This window comes from Gossypium hirsutum, chromosome A08, assembly GCF_007990345.1.
Source record: "Gossypium hirsutum isolate 1008001.06 chromosome A08, Gossypium_hirsutum_v2.1, whole genome shotgun sequence".
Taxonomy (NCBI): Eukaryota; Viridiplantae; Streptophyta; class Magnoliopsida; order Malvales; family Malvaceae; genus Gossypium; species Gossypium hirsutum.
The window spans coordinates 115,713,019-115,737,780 of NC_053431.1; the positions used below are offsets into that span (position 1 = coordinate 115,713,019).

General features: G+C 35.3%; 2 protein-coding genes and 1 pseudogene across 2 annotated transcripts; 2 read left to right on the forward strand and 1 right to left on the reverse strand.

The window, feature by feature from the left end:
• Positions 1–3,359: 3,359 nt before the first annotated feature.
• On the reverse strand, positions 3,360–4,049 carry LOC107931731 (uncharacterized mitochondrial protein AtMg00810-like). The gene has a single exon (XM_016863666.1). It carries the CDS (start codon positions 4,047–4,049, stop codon positions 3,360–3,362), a length of 690 nt encoding a protein of 229 aa, XP_016719155.1.
• Positions 4,050–13,629: 9,580 nt separating this feature from the next.
• LOC121204638 (acid beta-fructofuranosidase 3, vacuolar) lies at positions 13,630–14,413 on the forward strand. Its single transcript, XM_041074867.1, has one exon. It carries the CDS (start codon positions 13,838–13,840, stop codon positions 14,288–14,290), a length of 453 nt encoding a protein of 150 aa, XP_040930801.1. The 5' UTR covers positions 13,630–13,837; the 3' UTR covers positions 14,291–14,413.
• A 5,423-nt stretch (positions 14,414–19,836) lies between these two features.
• LOC107931732 (acid beta-fructofuranosidase 2, vacuolar-like) lies at positions 19,837–22,004 on the forward strand (annotated as a pseudogene).
• Positions 22,005–24,762: the final 2,758 nt, after the last annotated feature.

Genomic DNA, 24,762 nt, shown 5'->3' on the forward strand with positions numbered 1-24,762 from the left:
CTACCTGGTGCCCAGCTTCCATTCACTTGGTTAGTTTGACAAAAGTCGGCTTTTTAAAACACTAAAAAGGGAACACGGGTTTTTGACTTCAAAGTGACACGTCAGATTCGTCCTTAACGTCTGGGCCGGGTTTGGGGTGCTACATTATTTATATCAAAATCAATTCAAAACATACATATTGTCCCTTATACGAGCCCTTGAAGCTTTAAATATGAGTTAGAAACAAATTAGGACTAAATAGGAAACTTAGAGAATTTTTTGGAAACATTTAAAATTTTCAACACTGCAATGGGTCACACGGCCATGTGGTCAGGCTGTGTGACTCACATGGCCAAGAGACACGTTCGTGTCTTAGGTCCTGCGGGCATCCAAAATAGGGTCACACGGCTAAGCCACACGTCATGTGCTAAGCTGTGTGAGCATACTGACTTGCAACACTTAAGAAGCTACAAGAGACACACGGCCGTGTCACTTGGCCGTGTGTCACACACGGCTGAGACACGTGCCTATGTTTTTACCCGTGTAGACGAAAATAGGTCATTTTATAAGCCACATTTCTCACCCAATTTGGCACCAACCTATACCCAAAAATGCACACATACACAAGCTATAATCAAGCATCCAAAACAAGCATATACAAGCTTTAAACATGTGGTATATTCATATACAACCAATATGCCCTTAGGCACCTCAAATGAAAAGTATAAATTATGTGCAACCATATGATCCATGTAACCAAGTAATCAACTAACTTATCTATATTATTGCATCAATACACAACATGTAAATCATTTACCAAAACTTACCATTTGATATCAATTGCACCATTTAATCAATAGCATCAAATACATATAAGCTTATCGTACCATAGCACCAAATCGCACCAAGTTATAAAACATACATCATATGCATATTCAACTACTATTTTACTTTTCATCTTTTAACCACAGATCAATCCACACATCAACCTTATAAGCATATTATGCATATACCAAAATACCAAAATACAAGCCAAATAAATGGCTAATCTTAGCAAAACACATATAGGCTAATATTAGCCAAAATAACCTATACATGCCATTCTAACCAAAATGTAACCAACTAAAAGTACCACCAACATGTTAGCCATGTAAAACACATATAATAGTCAATACACATGGATGAAGTCAACAATTACTCAAGTATCATATACATGTATCAACCATTTCATATATCAATATATCATGTAACATCATTTCCATGTATTTCATGTAAATTACTGTAATAGTTCGTATCAAACTCATATAATCTCGTAACAGAACTGTACCCATTGAACCATTTAGAATATCGTTGGATACTCAGGTAACACACACGAAGTGTACTAAACTATAATCCATCAATTCCTATACATGTATGCTCATACGAGCTCTAAATCAGTATGCTCTTACAGTTGTAATCGGTAAGCTTCTGCGAGCTGAAATTGGTAAACCTAATGACATGTCATTTGTATCCTACGAATTCTTAAGGTTCAAATAAGGCTCAGTAGTCGTCGTACATCATTGGATATGTTATCGGTATTCATACATGGCAGTTTCATAGTTCACATGCATATAATTCAATTAAACATATAAATGCACAATTTAATTATATGAACTTACCTCGACGAGTATACGTAGATACGAAGGTAATTAATTTGAGACTTTCTCTTTGTCCCGATCTAACTCCGTACGAGGTCTAACTGGATCTATACGAATAAATTTAACCCAATTCAACATATTTCTCATTCAATTTAGTCCAACATATAATTTTGGAAAAATTATCATTTTACCCCTGTACTTTTAATTTCTTTATAATTTAGTCCCTAGCCTTTAAAATGAAATTCATGCAACATTTCCCTTACCCAAGCCTAGCCAATTTTTATACAGACTAATATCAGCCCATATATTTCACAAATTCACAATTTTTACCATGAATTTATCACATTTTTCAATTTAGCTCCTAATTGATAATTTCATAAAAAATTCCTTTACAAAATTTGTTTATCTAACAACAACCGTTCATTTTCCATCATCAAAATTCACAACTCACATATATTCATCAATGGTAAAACCCTAATATTTTAACAGTTTCACAAATTAGTCCCCGGGCTAGCTAGATTAAGCTACAACGATCCAGAAAACATATAAATCATTAAAAATGGGACAAAAATATACCTAATTGGGCAATATAAGCTTGGTCGAATGTTGTTTAACAAAAATGGCTTCCTTTATTCTTCACAATTGTTTGAAGAAAGAAGAAAAGATGATACTTGGCTTTTATTTTACTTAATTTTAACTTTAATTACTTTATTACCTATTTAACCTTTTTAAACATTAAAAATTACACTTATACCAAGCCATGTACATCCATTATCACTATTATTGGGCTAATTACCCTAGAAGGACCTTCAATTTAAAGTTATATAGTTATTTAATACCTTTAGTTATTGGAACTCAACTTTTACACTTTACGCGATTTAGTCTTTTTTATTAAATTGAACATGTAAACGGTAAAATTTCTTAACGAAATTTTTACAAGGTATTTATATCATGTTTTAGACCATAAAATAATAATAATAAAATAAATTTTTTGACTCCGAATTTGTGATCCCAAAACCATTGTTCTAATTTCACTGAAAACAGCTGTTACAGATTTATCAAATCTATCAGCACCAAATTGCATCAAATGCCTTATATATTTAGTACTAGTGTAATTAAGTAGCAAAAACATCAACTAAAAAGTAACAAAATAGCAGCATATTCTTCAGCTACAACTTATGGACAAACTTTAGAGAGAAGATTGTTCTTTTATTTTAATTAGGTTACAGATTTTTATAGGTAGAACTAAGTACAAATAAGGATTCAATCCCTAGAAATCAGTAATTTCCTAAGAATTAGAGATTAATATTAGATCCTACCATACAAGGTAATTCCTAGGACTAAGGCAAGTATACTGTCCTTAAGCTTAGGGATTTTAATACTCCCCCTCAAGTTGAAGTGTAGATATTTATCAAACCCAGCTTGCTAATGAGTTCCTCGATCATGTTCCTGTTCAAGCTTTTAGTTAGCATGTCTGCAACTTGTTGCCTGGTAGGTAGGTAGGTGATGCACACTTCTCCTGAGTCAATTTTTTCCTTGATGAAGTGGCGATCTATCTCTACATGTTTGGTGCGATCATGGTAAACAGGGTTATGAGCTATGCTGACAATTGCTTGGTTGTATAATACATCTTTATAGGTCTAGTGTAGAGCACTTTTAGTTCTCCCATTAGTCGTTGTATCCAAATTCCTTCTCATATGCCATGGGATAGTGCTCAATACTCTACTTCTATGCTACTGCGTGCTACAACAGGCTGTTTTTGCTTCTCCATGTCATAATATTGCCCCACACATAGCTACAATAACCACCTGTAGAATGTCTTTCATTGACAGACCCTGCCCAGTCTGCATCAGTGTAAATTTCCACAATTCGACTGGCAGTTTTCTTGAAGTGTAGGCCTTTACCAGGGGTCCCCTTTAGATATCTTAAAATTTTGTAAGTAGCTTCCAAGTGCTTCTCTCTTGGAGCATGCATATATTGGCTAATAACACTCACACCAAAGGTTATGTCTGGACGGGTGTGAGATAGGTAGATGAGTTTTCCTACCAGGTGTTGATATCTCCCTCTGTCGACTTCTTTTCCATCTTCATCAGTTCCCAATTTAAGATTGAATTCCATGGGAGTTTTGGCTGGTTTACACCCCAACATCCCAACCTCAGATAATAGATCAAGGATATAATTTCTTTGAGAGATGGAAATCCCTATTTTAGACCTTGCTACTTCCATTACAAGGAAGTACTTAAGGTTCCCTAAGTCCTTAAGTTCAAATTCAGCACTAAGAAATTCTTTTAGACTTTCAATTTTGCTTGAATCATCCCCAGTTAATATTATATCATCCACATAAACAATAAGGATACAACATTTCCCACCTTTTGAATGATTGTAAAACATGGTATGATCTGCTTGCCCCTGGGTGTAGCTCTTACTGATCATAGCCTTGGAAAATCGGCTAAACCACGCTCTTGGAGACTATTTCAGCCCATATAAGGATTTCTTCAACTTGCATACTTGGCCCTTGCTTTCTTCAAACCCGGGTGAGAAATCCATGTACACTTCCTTATTTAACTCTCCATTAAGGAATGCATTTTTTACATCCAATTGAGTCAAAGACCAGTCCATGTTGACAGCTAGGGATAGAAGAACTCGAATGGTGTTTAGTTCGGCAACCGGTGTGAACGTCTCGTCGTAGTCTAGGCCATAGGTTTGGGTGAAATTGTAACGCCCCCACGCCCAAGACTGTCGCCGGAGTCGAGTATGAGGTGTTACTAAGCTTAGTTTAACATTTTTAGAACTTTGGATTATTTGTTTCTACATTCACAGCTTTTAAGCTACTTGCATCACAGTCACAAGAAAAATCATATCTCGAGTTACGAAACTCGAAATTAAGATCTGTAAATTTTCCCTGAATCTAGACTCATATACCTATCTACTAATTTTTTTCTAGAATTTTTGGTTGGACCAATTAGTACAGTTTATTAGTTAAAGTTACCCCTATTTCAGGACTCGACTGGTCTGACCTCTGTTTACTACGAACCACATTTCTCTCTGTACAAAATTCATATGACTATTAGAATTGTTTCTACTAAAACTAGACTCAATAAGGATTCTGAGGATATAAAATACACCACCTAATTATATCTTTACAATTTATGGTGAATTTCTAAAGTAGGAACAGGGGATTCAGAAACGGCTATGACTCTGTTTCACTAAAATTCAAATATCTTCTAACATATAATTCCTTTACTTGTTTCATTTGTTTCACATGAAACTAGACATAATAAGCTTAAATTTGATATGTAGTAAATCACCAAATTCAATTTCTATGATTTTTAGTAAATTTTCAAACTCGCGTTAGTGTTGCTACGGTATTCTGTTTATGGTAAATTTCATCCTTTTTATGAGTTTTTATGCACTAAGTATCTTAATAGTTTTCCTTAACATCAAACATAATCTAAACTAACCATTTTCATAATTTATCATTATCAAGCATTTCCTCAACCATTTCACAACCATACCATAAGATCATTTACACAAAATAGGTATATTGCTATACATGCCATACTTAAATTTACAAGCCATTTACCAAAAGTCTTCTGGATAGTGTGACTGAGCCTTCGACCTATCCCGACTCCTGGGCTGGCTTGTCCAAAACTACAATGAGTAAGAAGGAGGGAGTAAGCATAAATGCTTAGTAAGTTCATATGCAAATAATAAGTAACATAACAAACAGTCATACCAATCAACATTAGCATGTATCACTAAAACACATATCACATTTTTAATCATTTTTCATCATCTTATTACCTTATCGTGATTGTATCAATACTCAACCCGAGGGTTAAATACATACCTGTCCAAAATATCCATTTCACATCACTTACCAATACGTCTCTTTACATCTCGAATATTCCTCCATTTGAGTAGAACTTTACCCGTTGAACACATCGGAATATAATTCGGATACATGGATAACTTGCACATAAGTGCCATATATGCAATCAAGCAATCATGTAACCCACCCATAAGCGAACTCGAACTCAACTCAACGAGCTCGGGCGTTCGCATCCATAAGTGAACTCGGACTCAACTCAACGAGCTCGGATGCCTAGTTACATTTCACGAACTCGGACTCAACTCAACGAGTTCGGATGCTCAACCATCCTAGTGACATGTCACTTGTATCCTAATCTATTCCTAAGGTTCAAACGGGCTTTTTCCCTCGATCTCACATTTGCCATCTTCCATGGAATATCGGAACAGATACTCGGTAGCAATTCATATTTATCAAGTAGTAAACATAATTTGCATATTACTCAACATTAACCATAAAGCATAATATTTCACGATTAAAAATCAGCATATCATATAATTAACATTAATAACTTAAAAATAACATTTATGCTACATTATTTACACATGAACTTACCTTGGTACCAAAATACAAGGATTTTGCAATTTAGTCCACAATCTTTTCTTTTCCTTGATTGAGGTCGATTCCACGTCTTTCTTGATCTAAAATAACACATTTAGCTTATTTAATACTCACATTATCAAATTAATCCTTAACTCAAATTTTGGCAAAATTACAATTTTACCCCTAAACTTTTGCATATTTACATTTTTGCCCCTAGGCTCGGGATTAAACTTTATTCCTTATTCTTATGTTTTACAACATGCTGATCACTTTTCTCTTCTATGGCAACATCAAATTCTCACTCTAACATGTACTTGTGACTATTAGGTATTTTTACCGATTAAGCCATTTTACTCGTTTTTGCTTAAAATCGAGTAGTACAAGTTGTCTAACATAATTTAAAACTTCATATTCTATCATAAAACATCAAAATACACAAATTTCACCTATGGGTATTTTTCCAAATATAAACCCTAGGTTAAATTATTGCTAACATAAGCTTTATCGAGTTACCGGGATCTCAAAAACGTAAAAATCATTAAAAACGGGGCTTGGAATCACTTACTATGGAGCTTGGAAGCTTGAAACAAACCCTAGCTATGGAGAACCCTTGAAATTTCGGCCTAATGAAGAAGATGGACAAAAATTGGCTTTTAATTTTGTTTTTAATTCATTTTAATAACTAAATGACCAAAATACCCTTACTACTAAACTTTCCAAAAATTCCTTCCATGTCCTAAATTTGTCCATGAACTTAAAATTGGTAAAATTGCTATTTAAGACCTCCTAATAAATATTTCAAAGCAATTTCATACTAAAAACTTCTAGAATACAAGTTTTGCAACTTATTCGATTTAGTCCCTACTTTCAATTTAAGCACTTTAGGCATAGAATTTCATCACGAAATTTTCACACAATCATGCAATCATATCATAAACCTCAAAATAATTATAAAATAATTATTTCTATCTCGGATTTATGGTCACAAAACCACTATTCCGATTAGGCCCTGATTCGGGATATTACAGAAATCCTTAGCAACGAGCCGAGCTTTGTGTCGATCAATGCTGCCATCAGGTTTAAACTTTATGATGAAGATCTATTTGCATCCTACAGTTTTCTTCCCACTAAGTAAATCCGAGACTTCCCAAGTTTCATTTGCCTTGAGAACCCTCATTTCTTCCATCACAGCTTTCTTTCATTCATCAGATTCAAGAGCCTCTTCTATATTTTTTGGTGTTTCTACAGAATCAACATTAGATACAAAAGCTCTATAAGACTTAGATAAGTTTCCATAAGACACAAACTATGAAACAGTGTGTTGAGTGCAGCTTCTTGTGCCCTTTCGAACAGCAATTGGAAGGTAGATGGATGGCGTTAGAGGTGAGACTTCTATTTTAGAAGTCCTTGGTTGAGGATGAACTTGGCACTACTATCTTATCTTCATGAGGACACTGTCGTCGAGAATAAACTCGTAGTTCTAGAGCCTATTCTTACTGCCTCTCCAGATCAAGTGGCTGTCCTATTTCTATTTCTTGCTGCACAGGAAAACCACTGTCTAAATCTGGAACTACGATAACACCCTGATTTGTAGGCTTGGTAATGGTGGTAGGATCAAGAGGTATAATAAAGAGGGTGTTAAGAGTCTCATCTTCATTGAGAGTCTCCCCCTAAAAATGAGCTGCTGTAAAGTATGGTTCATTCTCAAAAAAGGTGACATCCCGAGAGATAAACAATCAACGAAAGGTAGGTGAATAACACTTATAGCCTTTTTGTGTTGGAGAATAGCCAATGAAAGTACAAGTATGGGCTCGAGGATCAAGTTTAGATTGATTTGGTTGGTGATTATGGACAAAATCTTTGCAACCGAAGATTTTGGGTGGAAGATTGGGAACGCGAAATAAGGGAAAAGACTTTTGAAGGATATTTATAGGTGTTTGGAAATTTAGAACCTTGGATGGTAGTCGGTTTATGAGATAGCAGGCTGTTAGTACAGCTTTTCCCCACAGGTATTTTGGGACCCCATGGTGAACATTAGTACACGAGCCACAGCAAGGAGATGACGATTTTTCTCTCAAAAATCCCATTTTGTTGAGGAGTGTCAAGACAAGAATTTGGTGTATGAAGCCTTGTTCAGCAAGATAAGGACTCAGGACAGAATTAAAATATTCTCTCCTATTGTCAGTATGGAGAATATGTATGGTAAAGTTAAACTGGGTTTGAATCATTGAATGAAAGTTTTAAAAAACTTTAGGTGTTTCTGATTTTTCTTTGAGAAGGTAAACTCAACAGATCCTAGTGTGGTCATCAACGAAAGTTATGAACCACCTAGCCCCTATAATATTTTTCACTCGGCTAGCTCCCCATAAGTCACTATGAATTAAAGAGAATGGTTGGAACTAGTTATAAGGTTTCAATGGGTATGGTACATGGGTGTGTTTGGATAATTGGCAGATTTCACATTTCAAGGAATCAACATTTTTATTTCTAAATAACAGTAGAAGGTGTTTCTTCAAGTATAAGAAGTTCGAATGTCCTAGTCTACGGTGCCATAACATAATTGTATCTTCCTTGGAGATAGATAGAGCCAACCCTTCTTGTCCACTGTCTTTATTCCAAATATAAAGACCGTCATCAACTTTAGCAGTGCCAATCATCCTCTCCAATTTCTATTCCTGTACCACACAACCAGTTGCAGAAAATTCAGCAAGGACACTTTCATCCTTAGTTAGTTTACTGATTAAAAGTAAATTACAGGATAGGTTTGGAACATGTAACACTTCATGAAGAGAAATTTTTTTTGTTAATTGTATTTCTCTAACACCAGCCACAGGTGAGTAAGAGCCATCAGCAACGCGGATTTGGGACTGATTATGATAGGGTGTATAGGTGTGAAACAAGGTGGAGTTACCTGTCGTGTGATCGGAGGCACCCGAATCGAGTATCCAAGAAGATTGATTGTTAGGTTCAAACATATTGTTGAGGGCAATACCTTGAGTGGCTAGGGATCCTTGAGCAGTAGTAGTGCCTAATATCTTATGAAGAGCCTCAAGTTGATTTTTGGTTAGACGAATATCAAGAGTTTCATTTGCAGCAGTGAAGGTGTTAGAGGATACTAGTGTAGCCTTATTGTCCTTCTGATTTTTTCCCGGATAGCCATGTAGTTTGAAGCATTTTTCCTTTGTATGTCCTACACGGTTACAGTGGCTGCACCATGGCCTGGTTGAGCCTGAATCATTCCCAGCACATGGCTTTTGTGGTTGTGGGCCTCTGAAGATAAAGGTCGAGTTTTCAGTGGGACAGTAACCAACAGTTGTCACAGGTTTAGATTCTTTTAAATCCCCCAACATGACAAGTTGACGCTTTTCTTCTCTTCTAACTTCTACAAATGCTTCACCAATGGTTGGTAGAGAGGTTCTGCCTAGAAATCAACCGCGGACCTCATCAAGTTCTCGATTTAGTCCTGCCATAAACTCATAGAGACGTTCCTTGTTGAGGTGAGCCATAAACTTGGTGTGTTCCTTGCCTTCTCCCAAGTCTGCCTCATAGTACATGTCCAGTTCCTGCCACAAAATTTTTAAGTTATTGTAGTACTGAGTTACTTCAAGTGTTCCTTTTCAGATATCCTTCAATTTCAGTTTGATCTCAAATACTTGGGAGGCATTTCCAAGATCCGAGTAATTTTCTTTAATTGCGTCCCACATATCTTTTGCAATTTTGAAGAAGAGGTAGGTGCGACTAATATGGCCTTCCATTGAATTGATTAACCAAGCCATTAGAATCAAGTTGTTAAGTTCCCAGGTGCTATAAGTTGGGTCTGTTGTGGCTGGTCGTGGGAAGTCTCCATTAATATACCCTAGTTTTCCATGACCACGGATCACCATAATGACCGATTGGGACCACTGTAGGAAATTTTTCCTATCTAGCTAATGGTTAGTAATTATAATAGAGGAATTAAGATCCCGTGAGGAGCTCATTGATTAGTGTTTGGAATCATTTGTGAGGTTTCAATCTCAGATGTAGTTTCGATAGTGTCACTCATAGAAAGGAATAAAACAAGAGACAAGAGAGATTAGAGAAGTTGGAATCAAAAAAAATTCCAAAGGCTCTGATACCATGAACAAACTTTAGAGAGAAGATTGTTCTTTTATTTTAATTAGGTTACAGATTTTTATAAGTAGAACTAAGTACAAATAAGGAATCAATCCCTAGAAATTAGTAATTTCCTAAGAATTAGAAATTAATATTAAATTCTACTATACAAGGTAATTCCTAGGACTAAGGCAAGTATTCTGTCCTTAATCTTAGGGATTCTAACAACTTACATAGCTCGAACTGCTATAGTCTGCATGAAAGCCATCTTTTAACAATTTTGCATATTGTGTTTCGGTTGGGAGTTCGAGGGTGTATTATGAGTTGGGATTAAACATGTTTTAAGCTGAAAATCATGGTCAAGAAAGCATTTGTTAAAGGTACGTTGGTGTTTTCAAAAAAAAAAAAGGTACGTCAGTGAAGATTAAATTCTAATAGGACATTGATTCATTGATGTCATGGTGGATCCCGCCCTTGACCATAATTGTTAGGATAATTTCTTTTCTAAGAAACTACTTCAGAAGTTAACTATTGAAGGAGTTGAAGATTTTGGTCTTTTAGATTATGGTTGTGAATTCAAAATTGGATGTTCTTTTTCGTAGCATGATTAATCCAATCTTTTTCGGTCCAAAAACTTATCTCAGCTATCGTCAAATATTACTGCAATGAAGGAATAAAACTAACTGAAATCCATTTAGAAGCTAAAAATCCTTCCTAACCTGTTCAATCAGATTTCAATGACAATAGAGGGAATTATGTCTCAAGAAGCCACCAAAAACTCATCTAAACCTTGTTTTCAACAATAAAATTCAAAATCCAATGTGTTTTTTTTCTTTTTCTTTTTAAATCCAACTTCGATTCCTTTTTTATTCCATTCAAAATTTATGTATTATTTTTCTTAAAATAACATATATTTTGCATAAAATAATTAATGTTAGATCAACTTTTACGATAAATAAAAAAAACAAATAAAGCATGAAATTCAAAAACTAAAAGAATTTGAATGGATTATGTTGTACTTTTGTCTTTTTTATTTTAAATATGTTATATTATTATTATGGTTGTTTGTCTTTTTTTTTAATTAAAAAAACAATAAATAAGTTGCAAATGTTAAGATTTGAACCAATAACATTTGCATCTATAAAATATTTTTATATATTTCAATATCATTACACTAAAATAAATTTACATATTTTAAATAAGATATATAACTACAAATAATGTTGAGATTTGAACCCATGCTCTCAGTATTTATAAAATCTTTTCTTTATCACTTTAACCCAAACTTTATTTTGACTTTTTTTATACATTTCAATGTTATTATACAAATTGTTTCACCCAAATTGTTTGTATATTTATATTATCATTTAAGTATGTAATTGAGTTGGTGAAAATTACTAAAATAACCTTACATATTTTAAATAGATCATATTATTACGAGGATACTTTTCTCTTAGATATTGAGTTCTAAATACATAATATCTACACTCCTGCTCCACTTGATTTCAGTGCGGTGGAGCACAATATTCAATTCAGAATTTTCAAACAGCAAGTCATTTGCTCCACCACAATTTTGCATCTGATGGATACGATGGAATGGAACGATTAAAACTCTAAAAATAAGAGGTGACGTGATTTAAGAGGAAAGAAGGGGAGAAGAGTAAAAAAACCAACTTAGAGGATAATGAACAATTCTTTAACACCAAGGGAAAATTTGAAGCTTGCAAAAAAAAAAAGAGATATGGAGTGCTCGATATTAGTTTGATAATTATTTTTCTCTCTAGATTATTTCTTTTTACTTTCTCTCAATTTAAGTTTGTTTTGAATTTCTTCTTGTGATGTTTTCTCAAATCAACATGAACTCTATTTTCTTGGAACGATGATGGATCATATTTCTTAATTAATTATTTATTTTCTCTTCAATTGTTTCGATCAATGTTAATTATTTATTCAGTCCTATGCGTATTTAATATGCTTACTTGGCCACCAAGTTGTATTAATTTGATCATATTGATTTGTCTTGGAAGAGAAATTTAAAGTTTAGATCTAGACTAAATAGATTAGAATTAATTTTAGTAGCACTGGCAAGCGAGTTAATTTGTGACTAAGATAGCAATATACCTAATGCCCTAATCAACCATAAAGGTTTGGTCGTAATGACTTCGCCCAACTTACCTAGCATGGGAATATAGCTAATGGGAAAGGAGGATTAACTTAGTTAGATACCGGAAGAGTCTAATTAATGTCATTAAATCTTAAGTTAATAATTACATAGATTGAACACTTGGATAAGAGATAATTGATTAACTAGATTATGTAAAGTTAGAGTTCCAATATCTTTAAAATTGATTGAGAAACTTAGTAATTTTCATTTTTTTAGTTTAACTGAATTTTCGTAATTAGCTTAGTTTAATTTTAATAGTAATTAGAATTTACTTTATTGTTTCAGATTAGATAAAAAGTGAATAGTTGACACTTAACTTAGATTTTGGTTCTCGTGAGAACAATATATTTCTTATCACTTTATTATTGGATTCAACAGGTGTACTTATGTAATGAATATTTACACATCATATATTAACATGTCAATGACAAAATAGTTTTATTTCTTTTTTGTGTTATAAAGGTGTTTTTAAGAAAATTTTGTATTATCATTGTAACAAAAATAAATAATGATGTTAACTGTTTAGACCAACTAATGTCATTGTAAAAGGATCACAACTACAATTTAACCATTATCTTATAACGGCGTGTCAATTGTAGGAATGTAGGTGTTCATTTAAATATAGGTAATAGTTTATAGGTTACGTTCTCTTCATTATTTTGAGATAAAACTTAAAATTATATATGAATTATAGTTTAATATGTAATTTTATAAATGAACTTCGATCTTGTGGCTTGGATTCGAGTCCCACCATCTACAATTGTAATAAATGGGTTTCCCTCCCATCCTATTCAGATTTAGTTTGACTTTTATCGAGTTCTCAGTGTTATGCATTGGAAGACATGATAAATTAAAGAAATTAAGATAATTAAATTATCTAGATAATAATATTATTAAATTATTTCAAATTAAAATATTTTTTAAATAATTTTAATATTAAGGGAGAGGAAGGAGATGATATTATTATTAAATTACTTGAAGTTAAAATATTTTGATATTCAAAGACACTTATTTAAAATATTGAATAGAATAAAAATTGTTTTAAGAATTTAGCATTAATTAGTGTTCTTGTATGGATCTTAAATATTATTGAAATTATATTAAAAATTAATTGACAAAAGAATAAGGTTACAGCAACCCCAAATCGTCACTTTTCGGAAGTCAGTATTTTATATTTTTGTTACACTCAAAATAATCTACAAATTCAAAGCCGAACGTACAAATTAAAAAGAAATACTTTATTTATCATAAGTAGAAGAATTGTTTAAATATGATTCGGTAAATTTTCAATCTTTCTTCTTTTTACCATACATGGCAGTTAATGTACAAAGTACACGGCAGTTACGCTTGCCTGGTTTCCGATAAATCGGATGAAATTATTGGGCAAGTTTTCTATCTTTCTTCTTTACCATTCATGGTTCCCATTCGATCAGGTAAACTACCCACCTTATTTGCCCACCGGAGCACTTCCCATATATAGCAACAAGGAACACTTTTAACATACCACTGACTCCCTTCCCTTCCGTTTTCTTTATCCAAAATTTACCAACAATGGTGGATACTAAACCGTTGCTTCCAGCATCCAACTCCGATGGGTCTTATCTAACAGGCTCTCGTGTAAATAGCCTGAAACCCATCAAAGTTTATCTTACAATCTTTTGTGGGTTGTTGGCGGTCGGCTTGTTCGTGGCATTGTTGATAGGAAACTATTGGTCTGATAATGCTCGTATACATGGCTCATTGGCTTCGTCAACCTCTAAGAGAACTTATCCTTTACGTCCTGTATCACGTGGCCCGGCTCAAGGAGTTTCGGAGAAAACGAGCGGGATTTGGGCCGGCGTATCATGTGGCCCGGCTCAAGGAGTATCAGAGAAAACGAGCAGGGTTAGGGCCGGTGTCCCCAGGAATATCTTACCGGAACCTTTGAACAGTACCATGTTGGAATGGCAAAGAACCGCTTTTCATTTTCAACCTGAAAAGAATTGGATGAATGGTATTATTTGATTCACTGTTCTGAAAAATACTATATTGCACTTAATCTTTCATTTGCAATGATTAAAGCTGGGTTATTAGTTTATTTTTAAGTTTTCTACCTGTGATGGTATATAATATCTTGAATTTTTTGTATGGATTGTGCTTTTTACATGTTTTGCTCGGACATCGGAATCTGGTTTTCAGATCCAAACGGTAAGGCCTCATTTTCTTAATTTAATATGATTTTGTTGTATTAAAACAAAACCATCATAATTCAGGTTTTAGGTTTAACTTAGTTCAGTTTATAAATCAAACATTTCTTTGTTCAAATAGATTGTGTTATTTGAGGTTAGAAGGAATGGCTCTTTTTATCTGATTAGTCAAAATCAGATTTAAAAATATTCTCAAAAAAAATGAATCCCACTTTTTCTATTAAAATATCTAATATTCTCATATGCTGCATTTTTATAACCTAATGTGTGATTTAATGTAATATATATCGAGGCAATCAGTTCCATTTCCATATAAAAAGTCAGAACAATTGTAAAATGAGGGGACCAAAATTTTAATTTTGCTAAGTGTTGGTGCAAGAGGCAGCAGCAAGCTGATTTCAGCTTTGCTTAAACAGCAAGTCTCGAGGCTTGCAGCAGAAACAATCAAGGAAGAAAAAACTTACAATGGAAAACAGAAAAGAAAGAGAGAGATTTGAATGAAAATGAGCTGAATTTTCATTAACCTTTTAAGAAGGCATGATGCCAATACATATAAGGGATTACAATAGCAAAACAAACAAGTTACCACCTAATAACTTACCTAACACCACTAATTTGCCTAGTAACTTGGTAAACTTGTTTGAATACATAAACAGCTACCTAAACTTGTCATTCATCACTTAGTTACATCAAAATGCAGCTACCAACTAAGTTTGATCCTAACTAAATACAAAACATTCATTTAAAGAAACTAAATGAATAGCTTCAGCTTGCTGCACCAATTTGCTATTGAAGCACGTTCCCTGCATGGCCACCTTTGCTGCATGGGAGCTGACTTCAACACTCCTCCTCAGCTTCTATGCAGCAGACTCCTAGTTCCCTCTTTAGGCTTAGAAATCTTGATACACCAAGAGACTTTGTGAAGATATTAGCAATCTGATTTTCAGAGCTGCAATGAATCAGCTCAATTTCTCGAGCTTGTTCCATCTCCCTTATCACATGCAGTTTAATATCGAAGTGTTTTGTCCTACCATGGAAGACAGGATTTTTGGCAATAGCAACTGCTGACTTGTTGTCACAATGTATCACAGTTGCTTCATTCTGGTGTAGGTTTAAATCACTCAAAATTTTTCTCAGCCACACAGCTTGATTAACAGCATTAGCAGCTGCTACATACTCAGCTTCAGCTGTTGACTGAGCCACCATTGTTTGTTTCTTGAGCTCCAACAAATCATTGCAGAGCCAAGTGTAAAAGCATAACCATAGGTGCTCTTCATGTCATCTTTTGAACCAGCCCAATCGCTGTCTATATAGCCAATCAATTTCAACTCCTTGACCCTTTTGAAACATATACCATGGTTCAAGGTACCTTTGATATACCTCAGAACCCTTTTTCCTGCTTTGTAATGCTGCTGATTACAGCAATGCATGAATCGTGACAGCATGCTCACAGCAAATAGAATATCAGGTCTTGTTGCTGTCAAATACAACAAACAGCCAATAAGGCTTCTATAATCTGTTTCACAGACAGATTCATGTTCCTCTTGGCTCGATAGCTTCATGCCAATAGCCATTGGTGTGCTCATTGGTTTACAATTCTCCATTGAGAATTTCGCCAGCACTTTCAAGGTAAATGTCTTTTGTTTCAAGAGGATTCCTCCTTCTACTTAATTGACTTCCATTCCTAGGAATATGTCATCAATCCCAGGTCTGACATCTCAAACATTTCCTTCATTTTTGTTTTGAAATCAGCCAACATAAACTTGTCTCCTCCAGTCACTAGAAGATCATCAACATACAGTGACACAATAAGCTGTGTTTCAGCTCCATTCCTCTTAACATAGAGTGTTGGCTCACTAGCACTTCTTTCAAATCCCAAACTGACCAGGTATGAGTCAATTCAAGCATACCAGGCTCGAGGGGCCTGTTTTAGGCCATACAAGGCCTTTCTTAGCCTATACACCAAATGTTCCTTACCAGGCATTATAAAACTTGGGGGTTGCTCGATATATATCTCCTCTTCTAAGAATCCATTGAGGAATGCAGACTTGACATCCATTTGGTGGATTGTCCACTGGTTCTGAGCAGCAACTGCAATCAGCAATCTGATTGTATCGAGTCTGGCTACTGGAGCAAATGTTTCCAAGTAATCCAGACCATACCTTTGACTGAAGCCCTTCACAACTAGCTTGGCCTTTAGCTTGTTTAAACTTCCATCTGCATTGTGCTTCACTCGATAGACCCATTTTACACTAATGGTCTTTCTGTTGGCAGGCTTTTTAACCAACTCCCATGTCTGGTTCTTCACAATCATGTTGATTTCATCAACCATAGCCTGTTTCCAACCTTCATCTGCTTCAGCTTCTTCAAAACTACTAGGTTCTGCTATAGCAGCTTGTGCTCTTTCATAAATCTCATCTAGGGGTCTTGTGCCTCTCACAGGCGCATCATCAACATCCATTTCAGGACCAAGGTGCTCGAGTTCAGCTTGATTAGGCACCAGGTCTTCTGAAGCAGCTTCTGGTTTACTCTTTTCCCAATTCCAGCAAGCCTTCTCATCGAAGATGACATCTCTGCTCACTTGGACTTTGTTTGTCAAAGGATCCAGCACCCTGTAGCCCTTCTTAACTGAGCTATAGCCTATAAGAACACCTGGTTGAGCCCTTTCAGAGAGCTTGTCTCTGTTTGCTGCTGGTATTTGTGCATAACACAGGCAACCAAACACTTTCAGATGTGCCAATGAAGGCTTGAAACCGAACCAAGCCTCGAAAGGTGTCTTGGATGCAAGAGCTTTAGTAGGAAGCCTATTTTGAAGGTAGACAGCAGTGTTTACTGCCTCAGCCCACATGGTCTTGGGCAGTTTCTTCTCAAACAGCAGGCACCTGGCCATATCCATCAAGCTTCTGTTCTTTCTTTCTGATACCCCATTCTGCTGAGGTGTGTAGACATTTGTAAGCTGGTGTTTGATACCAGCATCATTGCAAATGGCTTGAAACTGAGCTGAAGTGTACTCAGTGCCATTGTCTGACCTTATCGATTTCAGCTTGCAACCTGTTTCTGTCTCTACTGCAGTTTTAAACTTTACAAACATTTGAGCTATCTCAGACTTGTGTTTTAAGAAGAAAATCCAGCAAAACCTTGTAAAATCATCAATGAAGAGGATGAAATACCTATTTTTGCTGAGTGATTCAGTCCTCATTGGGCCACATACATCAGAGTGCACCAGCTGCAGTCTTTCAAAAGCTCTCCAAGCTGAATTTGTAGGAAATGGCAATCTTGCCTGTTTCCCCATTTGGCAAACTTCACACACATCATCATGCTTTACTGAGCTGGTAAAGTTTTCTGCCAAGCTCTATTTGGCCATTCGAGCCAGTGATCTAAAGTTGGCATGTCCGAGCCTTTGATGCCAAAGCTTGGAATCATCAACAGAAGCTGTGTATGCTAACTTTGAGTCATTTGGCCAGTGCACCTCAAAGCATTTGTCAGTCATTGTGACTTTCATAAGGTTTGATCCACTTGGATCAGCAATCTGGCACTGTTTGTCCTTGAACACAACAGAATAGCATTTCTCGAGCAATTGAGCTATACTGAGAAGGTTTCTGTCAATCTCAGGCACCAAAAGCACATTTGGAATAATCTTGTTGCCTGTAGGAGTACTTATCAGCACCTCTCCTCTTCCTTCAGCCCTTATGAACTGACCATTTCCAACCTTGACCTTGGTTTTGCAACTTCTATCCAAGGTTTTAAACAATGAGGCATCTGGTGACATGTGGTTAGTGCAACCACTGTCCAATAACCAGCCTTTTGAGCATTTCTTCTCAGCAGCTAAGCAAGACACAACAAAGACCTGCTCTTCTTGGTCACTACTGTCCTCAGCTACTCGAGCTTCAACCTTTGGTTGTTGAAATTGGCTCTGCCTTGGCTTGGTTCTATTTTTGCAAACCCTTTCAACATGGCCTTTCTTCTTGCAGTATTGGCATACTGCATCTGGCATGAACCAGCATCTGCCTTCTGGATGACCTGGCCTTTTGCAATGTCTGCAGGGCTGGTCATTGCTCCTTGCAGCATTAGGCTTAGGTCTGCTTTTTCAAGGCTTTTTTTCTCTTGGAGCATTGATGCTCGAGGCTTCTCTGGCCTTGGCATTGAATGCACCTTCCTAGTTGTCTTCAGTTCTGCTAGCTCTCCTTTGTTCCTGAGCATAGAAGGTGTTGATTAGCTCAGTCAAAGAGATGGTAGCAAGGTCTCTTGAGTCCTCTAGAGAGGATATCTTGGCCTCATATCTCTCAGGCAAAGTGGAGAGGACTTTCTCCACTATCCTTGCCTCATCAAAGTGCTCACCAAGGAGCCTTATACTGTTAACCACTGCCATAATTCTGTCTGCATACTGCTTCACTGTTTCTGCTTCCTTCATCTTCAGGTTCTCGAAATCCCTTCTCAAATTCAACAGCTGCTGTTGCCTTGTTCTCTCAGTGCCTTGAAACACCTCCTTAAGCTTATCCCAGGCCTGTTTTGGAGTCTCACAGGCCATGATTCTGGTGAAGATGACATCTGACACACAGTTCTGGATGCAGGACATGGCTTTGTGCCTTTTGGTCCTCTCATCAGCATGTTGCCTGATCTGAGCTACTGTGGGATTAGCCCTCAGTGGTGCTGGCTCAGCATCTGTGTTGACAACTTCCCACAGATCGAAGGCCTGTAGGTAAGTCTTCATCTTGACCAGCCATATGTGAAAGCCTTCTCCATTGAAGACTGGTGGGGCTGCTGGTGAAAATCCTGAAGAAGCCATCAGGTTCCTTGGTTTGAAGCAACAGGTCCACTAAGACAAGGGCTCTTGTAGATACCAATTATTGGTGCAAGAGGCAGCAGCAAGCTGATTTCAGCTTTGCTTAAACAGCAAGTCTCGAGGCTTGCAGCAGAAACAATCAAGGAAGAAAAAACTTACAATGGAAAACAGAAAAGAAAGAGAGAGATTTGAATGAAAATGAGCTGAATTTTCATTAACCTTTTAAGAAGGCATGATGCCAATACATATAAGGGATTACAATAGCAAAACAAACAAGTTACCACCTAATAACTTACCTAACACCACTAATTTGCCTAGTAACTTGGTAAACTTGTTTGAATACATAAACAGCTACCTAAACTTGTCATTCATCACTTAGTTACATCAAAATGCAGCTACCAACTAAGTTTGATCCTAACTAAATACAGAACATTCATTTAAAGAAACTAAATGAATAGCTTCAACTTGCTGCACCAATTTGCTATTGAAGCACGTTCCCTGCATGGCCACCTTTGCTGCTGCATGGGAGCTGACTTCAACACTAAGATTTCAATACTGGCAAAACATATGTAACAGGTCCATTGTTCTATAATGGTTGGTATCATTTCTTCTACCAGTACAATCCAAATGGTGCTGTTTGGGGTGACATTGTTTGGGGCCATGCGGTGTCGAAAGATTTAATTAATTGGTTCCACCTCCCATTGGCAATGGTTGCTGACCAATGGTACGACAAAAATGGCGTCTGGACCGGTTCTGCCACCATCCTTCCTGATGGAAAAATTGTGATGCTATACATAGGATCCACCACGGAGGCTGTTCAGGTTCAAAACCTTACTTTTCCTGCTAATTACTCCGACCCTTTTCTCATCGATTGGGTCAAGTACCATGGGAACCCGGTTCTAGTTCCACCCCCAGGCATCTATAAAAAGGATTTCCGTGATCCAACCACTGTCTGGTTGACCTCTGAAGGGAAATGGCGCATTACCATAGGGTCCAAGAGAGATAAAACCGGCATATCTTTGGTATATGATACCAAGGACTTCATAAACTATGAGATGTTAGAGGGGGAACTTCATGCAGTGTCCGGCACTGGCATGTGGGAGTGTGTGGACTTCTTCCCTGTTTCTAAAATAGAAGGGAAGGGATTGGACACATCCATCAATGGACCTGAAGTTAAGCATGTGGTGAAGGTAAGCCTGGATGATGACAGGCATGATTACTATGCTCTTGGGACGTATTATGAGAAGAATGGTTCATGGATTCCTGATCTACCTGAAATCGATGTAGGCATCGGAATAAGGTATGATTATGGAATATTTTATGCTTCCAAGACTTTCTATGATCAGAACAAAAACAGAAGAGTTTTGTGGGGCTGGATTGGGGAAGGTGATAGTGAAGCCGCGAATATGGAGAAAGGATGGGCATCGCTTCAGGTAACTCTTTTCTGTTTCAAAATGGGTAGTCATAAAAACGTTTATTAAAATCCATGTTTTTTCAGGTTTGTAATGTGCTACTTTCACTTACAGAGCATACCAAGGACGATATTGTTTGACAATAAGACTGGTACGAATTTGCTTCAATGGCCAGTGGAAGAAATAGAGAGTTTAAGGTTGAACGGCACCGAATTTGAAAAGGTTGCAGTCAAGGCAGGATCAGTTGTTCCTCTTGATGTTGGTCCAGGCTCACAGGTTTGTCATTCCTTCATTAACAATGATTGATTTGTATTTCAAGTTCTTGTTAGTTGACAAGGAGATCCCATTCCTTGGTAATGTAACAATTGGATATCATAGCCGAGTTTGAGATAGATAAAGAAGCTTTGAAGAAAGCAACCGGGTTCAATATAACATTTAGCTGCCAAACCGGCGGTGGAGCTGCCAAAAGTGGAGCACTGGGACCATTTGGTATTTTGGTGCTTGCAGATGAGAGCCTCAGTGAGCAAACTCCGTTGTACTTCTACATTGCCAAAGATTCAGATGGCGATCTCAAGACCTTCTTCTGCACCGATCTGTCTCGGTACGTGTAAAGCTCAGCTGCTCTTTCTCATCGGATATATAAGCTGACACTCACCATATTTTATTGTTTCAGATCATCTAAAGCACCCGATGTTGATAAACAAATTTTTGGGAGCTACGTTCCAGTACTCAAAGAGGAAAATTTATCCCTCAGAGTATTGGTAAAGTTTTAACTTCATGTCTTTTAACATAAGAATCAATAAACATGAAAATGTATTAATATTTTCTTTTCTCAGGTGGATCATTCGATTGTGGAAAGCTTTGCACAAGGTGGAAGATCAGTGATCACATCTCGGATTTATCCAACAGAAGCAATTAATGGAGCAAGTAAAGTGTTTTTATTCAACAATGCTACTGAGACCTGTGTTACTGCTTCAGTTAAGATCTGGCAAATGGACTCTGCTTTCATTCGGCCTTATTCAGATGATGATGATGATAAAGATGATGACGACCGAAAATCCTCTGCGCCCTGTTTCCTTTTGTGCCCTATCAATTATATAGTGTCATGTGTCACTTGTCTTTACTTCATATATCACGTTTCAAAATTTAGTTGGTGGGAGTCAGGGTTAGATTTTCATAGATATGGATTCCTAGATGATAACAAGTTCTAAAGGATCAAAAAAGGAAATGCCTTGGTCCGTACCCAAATTAATTACATTTTTTGCACTTCTTCTACCAAATAATATCATCCTATCACCTTAATGCATTAGATGTAGTTAGGGAAGAATTTAAATCAAAGGAATGTGCAGACATTCATGGGGAAGATCATCTGCGTCTGCAGGTGCACCTTGGTTAGATTGTGAATAAATTTATTCGATTTTCAATAAATAATAAACAAATAAAATAATTTTAAGAAGCTCTTTTTCCCCTTAAACATTAATACTGTTTCTTTTCAAAACTAGGAAAAACCTAAATATGAAAGATAATTGGTTTGTTTTTTGGCAATCCGATAAACCATCTTAATTTCCGATTTATTTCTTAATAAATTATTTATTTAATCTTTTATTAATTTATAACTTTAAACCATACTTTATTAAATGTTATCACAAAAATCAATATAAAAATTTAGAATTTATTAAATTATTTGTTTTATTTTTAACATACTTATATACAGAAGATTTATCAATTTGAAATAATTAAAATTTCATATTTTTTCTTTAAAAAAATTTGAAGTAGTTCTATTTTTAAATATTAATTAATGTTTAAATAAATAATAAAATTATAGCATAACTTTGTTAAATTTAAAAATTTAAAGGGTATTTATGTTGTTCCCTTTTAATGGTTAATTTGAAATTTACACTTATAGATAGATAGATATAATTTTTTACTTTCATTTTCATTTTTTTAAGTTTTAATTTTTTAAAGGAAAATATTATCATTAATATGAACTGTGAACAATAAAAATACAAAAACATGTTCGGGTTAGCCTTTTACAAGGCCCATCTGACAAGCCCTAAAGATCATAAAAATTAAAGCCCAACCTTGGATGTGATAAATATGTGGATGGAGTAAATTTTATTAACTTAAATTCATTAAAGTTATTATTTTTTTTAAGCTCAAAAGACCAATCGATTTGCAACAAGTATTAGGTTAGAATCTAGGTATTTTTAGGTTGAGATGTTTGCATATCGATCAAAGAGCTACCTCTTAGTTTTGAAATGAACTTTGAATCACCCAATTGCAAGTCCGAGAGCTCAAGTTAAGATCATTTTAGTAAAGATTGCTCGAGTAGAATTTCTGGATGAGATTATTACGGGAAATTACGAATTTCGGGCTTTAATTTGAGTTTAAATCATATTGAGATCGATTTTAAGGCTTAATTTTGATTATATATGAGCCTAGTATTATATTTATTAGGTTTTATATTTTATTTATTTATTTATTTCGAATTTTAGGATATTTCAAAATATTTAAGTTGTTTAAAAGTTTTATATTTCTTAGTCAAGAAGAAAATTTAGTTCAATCAGAACTATTTCTTGTTTAGATTAATTAGAGTTTTATTATATTTGAAGTTTTATTTGATTTAATTAGTTAACTTATATAAAGAGATGTTCATTATTCATTAGGTACAACCTTCATTATTTGATTCAATACAACTCTTTTGAGTTTTTTTTTTCAAGCTTGTTTATTTTAGAATTTGTTTTCTTCTTGGTTTTTTACTCCACCCTCTAATTTACTAGGAGTTGGTTAGAACCATTTGTGAAGCTTATTGATTGATTAGAACCATTTGAAAAGGTTGTTGGAGATTTTCTTCAATGGGTTTTATAGTATATTGCCTTTCCATCAACTTCCATCCAATCTTTTTCTATTTTCTCTATATCTTTATTAATCTTGATTATGTTTATTAGAATTTCTTTTTTTTTCTAATGCTTTATCTTCTCACTTGATTTTAGGTCTCAAGATTAGACTTGCTCATGGGTCGGGCTACCCAGCCCGGCCTAAAGGCCTGCCCAAAATGTGGGAGGGTTTGAGCAAAAATATAGGCCCGAAAAATGGGTTTGGACAAAAAAATAAGGCTCGTTTAAAAAATAGGTCGGGCCTCGAGTAAGGTATTTTTCGCCTGGGCCCGGCCAACCCAGCCCGAATTCACTAAATGACAAAAAATCTTTTTTTTTTGTTTTTGAATGTTATTTTCTTGTTGTTTTCTCCCTATTTTGCTACCATATTACTATTATGTTACTACTATTTTGTTGTTATTGTTTGGATATTGTATAAAACATATTTTATTATTAATTTTGTTATTATTTTAAAGACATTTGTTAATTTTGTTATTATTTTAGAGGTATTTGCTTGTTAAGTTGCATCTGTCTTAGTGCTATTTAAGTCTACATATTTTCTAAAATTTATTTTCAATTTGTCAGAAAATATTTATTTTGATTTTTTTAGTATTTTTTTAGTATTATATATATTTAAAAATTATATAAAATAATATAAAAAATTAATACGGGTCGGGCCAGAGTTTTAGTATTTTTATTTGGGTCGGGCTTTGGCAAAATTTTAAGCCCTTTTTTGGCCCGGCCCGACTCGAGCCCAATGAATGAGCCTATATTTTTAGTTGAGCCCGGCCCGGCCCATGAGCACCTCTACTCAAGATCCTAAGTTATTCTTTTAAGATTGTGTCTCACACTCAAGACAAGACCCTCTTTCACTTCAAATCGCTTGAGTCTTTCTTTATTGTTCTTGGATTCTTTTTTCTTTATTTAGTTTTTGCTTGCCATCAAATTACCCTATTTCTCACTAGGTTTGTACTTATGTTTCAAGTTGCTTATTCTCAAAATAGGGTTTTCTCTATTCAATTTGATTTCCCCTTCCCTCAAACAACTTGAATTCGATCTTATTCGTTGCCTCTGTCATACGGAATCAACCATGATAGTGTGGATTGAAATAAGAACCACTATAATTTTCAAAGAAAACTGAGTTAACTGTAATTAAAAACGAAAGGAAAATCAAAGAATATCGTTGAAGAGGCCATTACCAGAAACTAGCATGAAGGTT

Excerpts from the sequence above, each read along its gene's own strand:
- LOC121204638 (XM_041074867.1), top strand. The coding sequence starts at position 13,838 with ATGGTGGATACTAAACCGTTGCTTCCAGCATCCAACTCCGATGGGTCT.
- LOC107931731 (XM_016863666.1), bottom strand. The coding sequence starts at position 4,049 with ATGATCAGTAAGAGCTACACCCAGGGGCAAGCAGATCATACCATGTTT.